Here is a 12,500-nt window from a genome sequence, read left to right as displayed (position 1 = left end):
AAGGCTGGTGAACACACACACACACACACACACACACACACATACACACACACACACAAACACACAGACCTGTGAGTAGTCAAAGCCATGTTTCTCACGGGCGCCGTTCCTGCAGATGGTGTAGTTGTAGAAGCGGGAGTTCTTCACCATGCTCACCCACTCTCTCCAGCCGGGAGGGACATAGCTGCCATTATACTCATTCAAATACTTCCCGAAGAACGCTGCACAAACACACACACACACACACACACACACACACACACACACACACAAACACAGTGAGCAAGACCTTAAAGACCTTGCCTCTAAATTGTAGGAATATTGTCATAAAACATTTTGCCTTAAATAATTTTTAAAAATACATTTTGCATAATACACTGTAACACAAATTCCACCAGTCCAATAATCTGGAGTTAGTTCTTCTTCTAGACCCAGAGACACAGAATTTAAGCCTCACAGTTGCTACTCTCAGCAAGTACAGTCCTGTCACATGACCCAGTTAATGGAGCTACTGCATCCCATTAACAAACGTGCAGATTTAGGTTCTGACTGATTTGATTGATTTCAGTGACCATGTGCAGTGCCCCTCAGTCTGAGCTCCGTCTGTGCTCCCGTTCAAACGTGGCCTCGCGTCATATTGATGATTCATAACACGATGGAGATGTGCAAAACTTGCAGCGTCACTGAAGTTCAAGTTCAAGTTTATTCGTCACATACATAGTCATACACAGTATAACTCGCAGTGATGCCTCCCTTAGAGGCATCCCATCGCCGAAGTCCTTCTGTAAGATTTACCCTTGTGACTACGCAACTATGTGGAAAAATACAGGCGGTCGATACACACACACACACAAGCACACACCCACCCATATAAAGAGGTCAACACACACACACACACACACAGGGACGTACAGAGAGGGCAAAGCTCTCTAGGTGGGTTAGAGGAATGTTTAGATGAATGTTGATATCGCAGGGATGACATTAGGTTGGATGACAATGCTTTCCTGTATAAATGTGCTAAGCCTATCTCTCCCAGAGAAAGTGCGTTCTAATGGATTACTCTAGCTACTAAGAGCTGCCAGGTCTCTGTGTGTGTGTGTGTGTATGTATGTGTGTGTGTGTGTGTGTGTGTGTGTGTGTGTGTGTGTGTGTGTGTGTGTGAGAATGAGTGAGACTGAGTGTCTAACATCCTCTCTCTCTGTTGCATATCATGCCTTTTCCAGGAAGTGTTCACACACACACACTCACACACACACACACACACACACACACACACACACACACACACACACACACACAAACAAACACACACACATCTATATTTTTACTATCTACATGACTGTCATCAAAGCTCTTGGGACTTTAATCTGATACAAGCTGTATTTAAGAGCAGAGTACGTCAGTGGACAAGGTTAGGTTTTTGACTGTGTGTGTGTGTGTGTGTGTGTGTGTGTGTGTGTGTGTGTGTGTGTGTGTGTGAGTCTGCAGAACCTGTCAAACAGAATTTGCAATAAATGTGTTTGAAAAGGTCACCACACATCTATCTACTATAATATAACTGCACTTAAGGGGCCAAAGTCACTTTAGACACAGAGAAGGACAAAGAGCTGTCAGACACGTGGGCCCGTATGTCACTGATCCACACCCACACCCACACAGATAACCCCACCCTACCCCTACACCCACACAGCTAACCCCACCCTACCCCTACACCCACGCTGCTAACCCCACCCTACCCCTGCACCCACGCAGCTAACCCCACCCTACCCCTACACCCACGCAGCTAACCCCACCCTACCCCTACACCCATGCAGCTAACCCCACCCTACCCCTACACCCACAGATAACCCCACCCTACCCCTATACCCACAGATAACCCCACCCTACCCTACACCCACACCCACACAGCTACCCCCACCCTACCCCTATACCCACACAGCTAACCCCACTCTACCCCTACAACCATACAGCTAAAACCCCCCCCCCCCCACACACACACACAGCTAATCCTACCCCAGCCCAACACCTACACCTACATACAGCTTTTCCCTGGCTTAGGCCAAGTCCACTGGTTCTTCAGCTGAGACTCATCCCTGCACACTGGATCGCACACAGGAGTTTGTGTAAATATGCCTGTTTATTTCTGTTCTGTGCAGATGTGTGTAAGTACAGAATAATGTAACACTGATGACATCTAAAAGATATATAGTGTATAGGGTTTGAACAATGTTGCAAAGTGTGCGAGTATAAGTATATGTGAGTGTGTGTGTTTTTGCGTGTGTGTGTGTGTGTGTGTGTGTAGGAGCGGCTGAAGACGCTAGGTTCCATTCCTCAGTGTCCACACTAAAAACAGCAGGGACTTTCCTCCATAATTGTATCATAGTCTCACAGTTCCAGCAGATCAAAAGATCTAAAGATACCCTTCTGTCACATAACACAGCAAGTCTGGCCTAAATTAGTCAGTAGGCATTAGACAAGGACACCCACCCACCCACCCACCCACCCACACACACCACCCACCCACCCACACACACCACCCACACAGCGTGGAGTGCCCTTATTCAGTCTCTCACAGTGGTATCTAATTTCTAAAAGAACTTCTGCACTCATGTTCAGGCTGCAGTATGACACAGTCTGCTCATTAAGCAGGGCCACGGGAGACAGTTCCATGCTTCTGTTTTCCCAGGGGCTTCTGCTCACGGCTGCTTCAGTGAGCACCAGCTCCTTCTCCGCTTCACTATTAGCACCAGCTCCTTCTCCGCTTCACTATTAGCACTAGCTCCTTCTCCACTTCACTATTAGCACCAGCTCCTTCTCCGCTTCACTATTAACACTAGCTCCTTCTCCGCTTCACTATTAGCACCAGCTCCTTCTCCGCTTCACTATTAGCACTAGCTCCTTCTCCACTTCACTATTAGCACCAGCTCCTTCTCCGCTTCACTATTAACACTAGCTCCTTCTCCGCTTCACTATTAGCACTAGCTCCTTCTCCGCTTCACTATTAGCAGCAGCTCCTTCTCCGCTTCACTATTACAACGCTGACACAGTGCCACAAAAGCTCTCAGCTAATCTTACTTAACCTATTTGTCCAAAGCACAAAAGAATTATTTCAAAGGTTTTGATGTGCTTTATCAGACATTGCCTACCCAGGACTGGGCCCAAGTTTACTTACATATAGCACATTTATTACTATTGTTATTGTTGTTTTTGTTGTTGTTGTTACTTTTCTTCCTGTTTTTATCATTAACTGCATATTGTAGTTACTGACTGGAAATTCAGTGTGCTTTTTCCCTGTTAACTGGCTTCTAGTTGCTGAACTAGTAAAGTAGCAGAAAGCCCCAGACACCTGGAATATCTGCATCAGATGTCAGTATTGACCTTTCCAAACTATATGACCAAACGTGGTTTGTTTTTAAGAGCTTCGGAGTGACTTCTTCCCTCCCCACAGTGTTTTCTGTTTGAAGGGCCAGAGTAGTCATCTTAGGCTTCATTCAAGCAGAGCTTAATACATCTTCACCACTCGCCAAGAGTTTTGTGAACTGTAATACATTTGTAACATTCGGATTATGTATGTGCGAATATATTGGGATGTGAACATGTCGCTATGGATAAGAGAGGCATCGTATCACGTCATTTCGAAGTAGCGTTTGAACCGTCAGCAAATATTACTGCCTTGCAGAGGAACGTTACATGTCGCCAGCATCCAAAGACCACTGGCACCTTTCTTATCAAAACAGTCCCACTGCATTAACTAAACTTTACCGCTCTGTGTAGGCAACACGTACACACATAAGTCCATGAATGGCTACGTGTGTGTGTGTGTGTGTGTGTGCGTTTAGCGGTGCGTACCCGTCCTGTAGCCCGTGTTGTTGAGATAGACCCCGAAGGTGCGCGGCTCGTGCTGGGCCTGCCAGCTGGGCGAGGAGCAGTTCTCGTTGTTGGTGTACGTGTTGTGGTTGTGCGCATATTTGCCCGTCAGCATGGACGAGCGCGATGGGCAGCACATGGGCGTGGTCACGAAGGCGTTGGAGAAGTGGGCCCCGCCCTGCTCCATGATGCGGCGTGTCTTGTTCATCACCTGCATGGAACCTGGGGGGGGGGGAGAGAGAGAGAGAGAGAGAGAGAGAGAGAGAGAGAGAGAGAGAGAGAGAGGGACGGAGTTGAGACATCATCGAGAAAAGAAGGGCAGTGGTAATCTCAGTGGTTAAGGTACTTGACTTGTAATCAGAAGGTTTACACTGCCAAGTTGCCACTGTTGGCCCGCTGAGCAAGACCTTTAACCCTCAATTGCTCAATTTGTTCTCAGTCATAATTGCAAGTTGCTTTGAATAAAAGTATCAGATAAATGTAAAAAGAAAGCATGAGAAATAGGAGGGCAAGGGAGGATGAAAAGGTTCCAGTGAATCAGGCGTAGACTGAAGTGAGCCATGCCAGTGAGTATGAACATTCTGTGCAGTATGACCAAGACTGCAGTCCAGTGCTCAGAGACCAACATCATTAACAAAGCCCACTGACTGTTCAGCTAGTTATCCTCTCTCTCTTGTGTAATCCTTTTTTACACAACAAAATGACATATGAGAACTACAAGAAGGCAGAGTAAAGGTCTCGGCTGATTTGTCCAAGCAGCTCCTGTGAAAACATCTATAGGTTTGTCCTGCAGAAAGAGCTCTGGTTAGATGTAAAGAGCTCTGGTTAGATGTTAGGAACTCTAGTTAGATGTAAAGAGCTCTGGTTAGATGTAAAGAGCTCTGGTTAGATGTTAAGAGCTCTAGTTAGATGTTAAGAGCTATAGTTAGATGTTAAGCGCTCTGGTTAGATGTTAAGAGCTCTGGTTAGATATAAAGAGCTCTGGTTAGATGTAAAGAGCTCTGGTTAGATGTTAGGAACTCTAGTTAGATGTAAAGAGCTCTGGTTAGATGTAAAGAGCTCTGGTTAGATGTTAAGAGCTCTAGTTAGATGTTAAGAGCTATAGTTAGATGTTAAGCGCTCTGGTTAGATGTTAAGAGCTCTGGTTAGATATAAAGAGCTCTGGTTAGATGTTAAGAGCTCTGGTTAGATGTTAAGAGCTCTAGTTAGATGTTAAGCGCTCTGGTTAGATGTTAAGAGCTCTGGTTAGATATAAAGAGCTCTAGTTAGATGTTAAGAGCTCTAGTTAGATGTTAAGAGCTCTAGTTAGATGTTAAGCGCTCTGGTTAGATGTTAAGAGCTCTGGTTAGATGTTAAGCGCTCTGGTTAGATGTTAAGAGCTCTGGTTAGATATAAAGAGCTCTGGTTAGATGTTAAGAGCTCTGGTTAGATGTAAAGAGCTCTGGTTAGATGTTAAGAGCTCTGGTTAGATGTTAAGAGCTCTGGTTAGATATAAAGAGCTCTGGTTAGATGTTAAGAGCTCTGGTTAGATGTTAAGAGCTCTGGTTAGATGTTAAGCGCTCTGGTTAGATGTTAAGAGCTCTGGTTAGATGTTAAGAGCTCTGGTTAGATATAAAGAGCTCTGGTTAGATGTTAAGAGCTCTGATTAGATGTAAAGGTGGCAACTGATGCTATATGTGCGAAGGACTTTGGTGTGATCTTTCAAATGATGGAACTCGGGTCTATTTATATGGGTGTGTGTATTTACTGAAATGGAACATATAAGAGAATGGAGGGGAGGTGTTGGCTTGATAAGATTTGAAAAGAAATAGAAATGCAATTCCAAACATATGAAAAAGTAGAATTTGGTAGAGCTTTCTCTCACTGCTTTTATTCTGTTTCAGCCTCTGTATCCCTCTCTTTAACACTTTCTCTCTCTCTCTCTCTCTCTCTCTCTCAATTTAACCCCCCCCCCCCCCCCCCACACACACACACAGAGAAGCCAAATAGGAAGAATTGATGCACAGAGGCAGGAATTCACTTGGCCTTTTAATACATGATCCCAAGACCTCTGCAAATCCATATTGAAAGGCCAACAACACGCAAACACACATACACACACACAAAGAAAAAAAATGACAATGAAACCTCAGCTGCACATAATGTCAGCATGGAACTCCTTAAAAGCAAATTTCAGAGCAGCATTATAGATCACATCCTCTCTAAAATTCATATTTACCGATCAAATCAGCTCTTTTGTGTTCCATTATCTGTGTTCAATAGGACGTGAATCTAAACACTAGTCTGGATGATCTAGGAGAAGAGAAGAGAAGTCTACTGGTAGCTGAGAGATGAGGAGGAGGATTTGGAGGCAGGCCATCTGAAGAGCGTTTGATACTCACAGCTCCACTAGAGCCATGCAGTGAAGAGCTGTGTGAAGACGCTAGGTTCCGTTCCTCAGTGTCCACACTAAAAACAGCAGGGACTTTCCTCCATAATTGTATCATAGTCTCACAGCTCCAGCAGATCTAAAGATCTAAAGATACCCTTCTGTCACATAACACAGCAAGTCTGGCCTAAATTAGTCAGTAGGCATTAGACAAGGACACACACCCACCCACCTACCCACACACACCACCCACACACACCACCCACACAGCGTGGAGTGCCCTTATTCAGTCTCTCACAGTGGTATCTAATTTCTAAAAGAACTTCTGCACTCATGTTCAGGCTGCAGTATGACACGGTCTGCTCATTAAGCAGGGCCACGGGAGACAGTTCCATGCTTCTGTTTTCCCAGGGGCTTCTGCTCACGGCTGCTTCAGTGAGCACCAGCTCCTTCTCCGCTTCACTATTAGCAGCAGCTCCTTCTCCGCTTCACTATTAGCAGCAGCTCCTTCTCCGCTTCACTATTAGCAGCAGCTCCTTCTCCGCTTCACTATTAGCAGCAGCTCCTTCTCCGCTTCACTATTAGCACTAGCTCCTTCTCCGCTTCACTATTAGCACTAGCTCCTTCTCCGCTTCACTATTAGCACTAGCTCCTTCTCCGCTTCACTATTAGCACTAGCTCCTTCTCCGCTTCACTATTAGCACTAGCTCCTTCTCCGCTTCACTATTAGCACTAGCTCCTTCTCCGCTTCACTATTTCAAATTCTCATCAAGGGCCTCTATTTTCACAGTGTAAGTGTGGAAATAAAGCATAAGACTGCCACACAAGCACGTATGGGCGTGGCAGAAACATGAGCTAATCCAGCACAGCGCACAGTTACAAAAAGCGGTTGCCTTAGATTGAATACATAATCAGTAGGTGTGGTTACACCGAATACATAATCAGTAGGTGTGGATAGACTGAATACACAATCAGCAGGTGTGGCTAGACTGAATACATAATCAGTAGGTGTGGTTAGACCGAATACGTAATCAGTAGGTGTGGTTAGACCGAATACGTAATCAGTAGGTGTGGTTAGACTGAATATATTATCGGTAGGTGTGGTTAGACTGAATACGTAATCAGTAGGTGTGGTTAGACTGAATATATTATCAGTAGGTGTGGTTAGACCGAATACGTAATCAGTAGGTGTGGTTAGACTGAACATATTATCGGTAGGTGTGGTTAGTTGGGCTACTGAAATATCCAATCAGATGATCTCCTTCCATTCCCTTTAAAAGGCAAGCGTGAGCCTGCGACACAGCGAGAATGAAATGAATATTTACATAACTGTGATGTGACTAATTATATGACTAATATGATCATTTAAATTAGAGAATTTTCCATGGTGCCTGGCAACTGTCTGATTCACATTTAATAGTCGATAGAATTGTTTGTCCTTACAAAAGCAATACATACATAAGCTGTATTTAGTTGGTAACTGAGAGATATACAATTTTAGCGTTCATGTTTAGTGTTCAACCTCATTGTGAAATGGGTTGAAGTGAGGAAAATCCCATGATGCACTTGGGTTTGCACTAAGAGTCGATCTGAGGAGGCGGCGGTGAAATTAGAACCCAAGTTTTCATGGCTAAAAATGACATTTTTATCCGAGATCTCCATGACAAGGAGAAGGTACAGCACAAAGGGCAGAGTGGGCTGGACACCATATCTGCAGTATCTGCAGCTGAACTGTCAGCCCGGGACAATTTTCATGTACATTTTATAACTTTTAGAATTTAGAAAATTTAGAAATAATTTTAGTAACTAAAAGTTGTTGAAACTGAAGGAAATAAAACAGGAATGAAATAACAGCTTTGATCTACCAGGCTCAGTTCTGGTCAAAACCTCCTCTGGTACTGGGGCCCTTGGATGGACCTGAATGGTCCTTCCAGAACAGTGCAACAGGACCGGCGACCTCATGACCCCGTTGAGTGCTACCATGCCTTCGAGTCTGTAAGGCTGTAGACCTTACAGGCGACAGAGAGAGAAGACCAGCAGGACGCCACCACGGGTTCCCAAACTGAAGCCGTGGGCGCTGATGACGCTAAGGCTGTGTTGAGGTGCGCACGGGCCACGTCTCACCCAGCTCGATGTCCTGGTCGTCCGTGAGAATGAGGATGATGTTGGGGCGGATGTTGCGGCGGTCGCGATGGAAACGAGGCTTCAGCCTCTGGCCGGACAGGAAGACGGAGGCGTGCGCAACCGCTACCGCCGCCGCCAGCAACGCCACCCACCGGCATACCCGCCCGCCCGTCGCCATGCCGACGGCCTCCCGCCTCCGGTGTCTGGTCCCACGTCTGGGCTCCCGCTCACTCTACCTGCGGCGTCGCCTCACAGCACCTGCGGTTGGGGGGGAGGTGTCAAAGGGTCAAGTTTCAAAGGTCATGCAATTTCTTCATCCACCGTCATTCCCTTTATGCTACACTGCTACCCCTGGACCCGCTCAGTGGAGCCAGCTGTTCTTAAAAGCTCATTTGTACTCTCCCAACCAAACACTTCAGCACATTCTTGTTCTCATGCTCTCTACAGTGCTACTCCTCTCAGACAGTCTATTGACTGAGCTGTTGCCAAACAAAAAACAAACAAACAAACAAATAAATAAATAAATAAATAATTCCCCTGTTAGATTTCTCTGACTTTCAGCATGTCCTTTAGTGGATGTGTAAGGAAATGTCGGGATCAGACTATGCAGCATTTCTGGCTTTCACAATGGACACTCTTGTCAATTTAGATACAGTGCCATAAATCCTTGCCTTGTCTTGGTCAGGTAGCACGTTTGACGCCGACCAATCATCGCTCCCGTCCTTCGAGTTCATAAGTCGTCGTTAAGGAGGGACAAGGAATTGTCAGTCAAGGCTACAGAGGCGCTATTTGTGGCGCTGGTGGTTTTGTGTTCAGAAAAGGAAAAAAAAAGAGTGATTGTGCACCCGTTCCTGGGAGTGACGAAGAGAACAGTGTGGGCTATCTATCCTTCATCCTTTATTTAACAAACCTTTCCTCTGTTCCACTGTTCCACCCGACACTTATACCAGCACCTCTCTTCCCCTCTCTCTCTCTCTCTCTCTCTCTCTCTCTCTCTCTCTCTCTCTCTCTCTCTCTCTCTCTCTCTCTCTCTCTCTCTCTTCTCCATGTTTATGTGTGTGCACCACTGGGCGCTCTGTCATCCCCTCGGTCAGCATGAAGTGAGTCTGATCCCGGCACGACAGAGAGAGAATGGTAGAAATGTCAGATGAACTTAGACGCAGAATCTCTTCCATTTCACACAGCTCTAGGCTCTGAGAGTTGTAGGCTGTAGGCGTGCAGATATGCACACGGTCGTGGCATGTAATTCCATCAAAAGGTGTGAGGGACTAGCACATGCATGTACCAAGCCGAGAGCTACACGCCTGTGAAACGAACCCTGACAAAGGGATTCTAATGAAACCATTAACTCCCATTTCAGCTGTGCAAAAAAACCGGCAAAGGTTACATTTTTATTTTTGTTTTCTCTCTCTCTTTCTCTCTCTCTCTCTCCCTCCCTCCCTCTCCTTATGAGTTTTCAGTGAGCACGCTGAAATATGATCTCCTGGAAGGATTGTATACATACTCACACACCGCAGTGTTGAGGGAAAACACATATACGCCATTTAATGCAGCGTCATCGCGTATCGGCCATTAATTATTCAGATGACGGGATCCCCCTCTATCCTACTAACCTTGGAGACAAACCCTTAGGGGCCAAGTCTTAGCCAGGCCCACACACAGCGCTAGCCTACTGGAATACGTGTGTGTGTGTGAGAGAGAGAGAGAGAGAGAGAGAGAGAGAGAGAGAGAGAGAGAGAGAGAGAGAGAGAGAGAGAGAGAGAGAGAGAGAGAGAGAGAGAGAGAGAGAGACTCACCGCCCTATATAATCTATCATTCTCAGGACGGTAACCAGGGTCATGCTTGGTGTAGCTCGACTAGCAGAAGTCAACAAATGTATGGAGCTTAACCAATAAAAGGCTCTCGGTCATGCTGTCACCATTTTAAAACCTCAATCTCACTCGGAACATGTTATTCTGGCGTTTATCGTAAACATCGCGTGCAACGATAAAAATGTTTTCGGTTGATTCCCCCCCCCCCCCCCCCGAGCAACAGGTGTTTGACTTCTAATATCTCAGGTTTTATGTACCTGAATGTGTACATGATTTTCTTCAAACAAAAAAAAAAGAGATTTGCTAACGTTTATTGGGCTTGTTATATCATTTAAAACATCGAGCAGCTATCAGAAGTAGCAAAACCATTTGACTGCATGTGCGTGTCTGGTGCGTGAAATTACGATTTGCTCTACGGAGCGCTTAGCTCTGATTTGCAAGCTGTGTGTGTAGCTTCGGGGGTGGGCGGGGGGCAGATATAGGGGTGGGGGTACTGCATGGAGAGCGCTCGAAGAAGAGACGGCACAGCAGGGGCCAAGCGAACCGCGCCAGCGAGGGAAGACCCGGAGCACCTGTTAAACCCACCGGGAGTGCTGAACGTCCCTCACTGCATCTAGGCGCGCGTGCGCGCGCGCGTGTGTGTGTGTGTGTGTACCTACATTACTGAAAGTCACAAAATTCCTCATGATAACAATAGAGTAATAATTCTTAATAGTTTCTTCCATGTTTACTATGTAAAGAATTCTGCTTAATTAGCCTGTAGTACGTTTAATACGTGTGAATTCAACAAAGTTGCTGAGTATTTTTTAATTCAGTATTTTAATGAATATATTCTCCTGATTGAGGCTATCCAAACTTTCAATGTTATTAGGTATTAAAGTGTCACTTTATACATCATCAAGAAACTTGTCTTGAAGAGAACATTTTATTGAATGTTAAACTGATCTATAAAAAATAGTTTTCTTTTCTGTAGACAAACCATTTTTATCAACATTACCTATTTATTCTCTGTAAATATATGATATAAAGCAATACAAAATATTTTAGGTGGCAATTTGAGTGTGATAACCTTTATTACTATTTTAGACAAAAAACACACACACACACACACACACACACACATACTCTCTCTCTCTCTCTCTCTCTCTCTCTCTCCTTTCATCTGCAATCTCTTTCTTTCTCCCTCTGACTCAGCTATGTTGAACTCTCCACTCGGTAAGCGCAATGAGAGATTTCACACTAGGAAGGCTTTGGTCTAAAACATAATAGCTCACAACTAGAGAGAAAGAGAGAGAGAGAGAGAGAGAGAGAGAGAGAGAGAGAGAGAGAGGGAGCGAGAGAGAGAGAGAGAGAGAGAGCGAGAGAGAGAGAGAGAGAAAATCAGAGCCACAGTCCACAAAGGACTCACCCCCTCCTGATTCTATTATGGGGCACAACTTGCACAACAGGAAACGCCGCCTTACATATGCGCAAAATAGACAGGAAGACTAAAAGTGGGATATTAAACAATGCCTTGACAAAACATATAATATGAAAGTTCATTTAACATATGAACTACAACTCACATCACGAGCATCTGCTGTTGTCAAGATACAAAAAATACAAGCTTTTCTTCTCTGTATTGACTTTCCTAATCCTCGCTTTGTAACTCGGAAAACTTTACATAGGATATTGACACATAAAAAAATGAAAAACTGAGTAATAATTTAAACCAAACTGAATCCCACACAATGAATATAATAATTCTAATAGACCGACACGTGTGTCCAACAGAAAACAGAGCTCCGACCTTCTGAAACCGCAACTTTAGAGCGAGCGCCTCAGCCCTGTCCTCTGATCTCGTCTCTGTCTCCGATCCTCCGTGTCTCCGCTGCGCCCTCTCCGGCTCTCTGGCTCCGCGGTTCTCTCCCACGAGCTGGTGCTTTCATCCCTGCCTCCCTCCACAACGGTCTCCTGCCCCTCTCCACTCTCCAGTCTGTAAGTACCTCATGGTATTGATGTGCAGGTGTGTCCTCTCAGCACGGCTTGGCATCCCGTACGAAGGTGGTCATATCCAGAGCCGGTGTGAGCGGGCTACGCTTGCATCCCCGCCTAATCCCTGATAACGCGATACGGCTGCTGCACTCTCCTCTTCTCTCTCTCTTTCTCTCTCTCTCTCTCTCTCTCAGTCTCTCCACTCTGTCTGTCTCTGCAGGTCGCTGTGCTCTCACTATAGCCCTCCCTCGCTCGCTCTCTGTGAGCTCCTACTCTCTCTCTCTCCACACACACACAAACACACATCTTTCCCTTCTGCTTTATATTTCCCTTTCTACTCATACTAGCCATCCAAT

At 45.5% G+C, this 12,500-nt stretch overlaps 1 protein-coding gene across 11 annotated transcripts in view; it reads right to left on the bottom strand.

Moving 5' to 3' along the window:
* The window catches only part of sulf2b (sulfatase 2b), a 124,177-nt gene that overhangs the window by 21,583 nt on the left and 90,094 nt on the right, over positions 1 to 12,500 (bottom strand). For 9 of the 11 annotated variants that reach the window (XM_081706932.1, XM_081706931.1, XM_027024119.3 and 6 more), the window contains 3 exons: positions 8,360 to 8,617; positions 3,850 to 4,089; positions 70 to 221 (listed from right to left, as the gene is read on the bottom strand). In XM_081706932.1, coding sequence (XP_081563058.1) covers positions 70 to 221; positions 3,850 to 4,089; positions 8,360 to 8,537 — 570 coding nt within the window. In that variant the 5' untranslated portion in view covers positions 8,538 to 8,617. Of the gene's footprint in view, positions 1 to 69; positions 222 to 3,849; positions 4,090 to 8,359; positions 8,618 to 11,959; positions 12,358 to 12,500 lie in introns of those variants that run through there. The other 2 variants (XM_081706933.1, XM_081706937.1) reach the window with 2 other exon arrangements.

This window comes from Electrophorus electricus, chromosome 24, assembly GCF_041902795.1.
Source record: "Electrophorus electricus isolate QZ-2024a chromosome 24, ASM4190279v1, whole genome shotgun sequence".
NCBI classification, from domain to species: domain Eukaryota; kingdom Metazoa; phylum Chordata; class Actinopteri; order Gymnotiformes; family Gymnotidae; genus Electrophorus; species Electrophorus electricus.
This window is presented reverse-complemented; position numbering and strand designations above follow the sequence as displayed.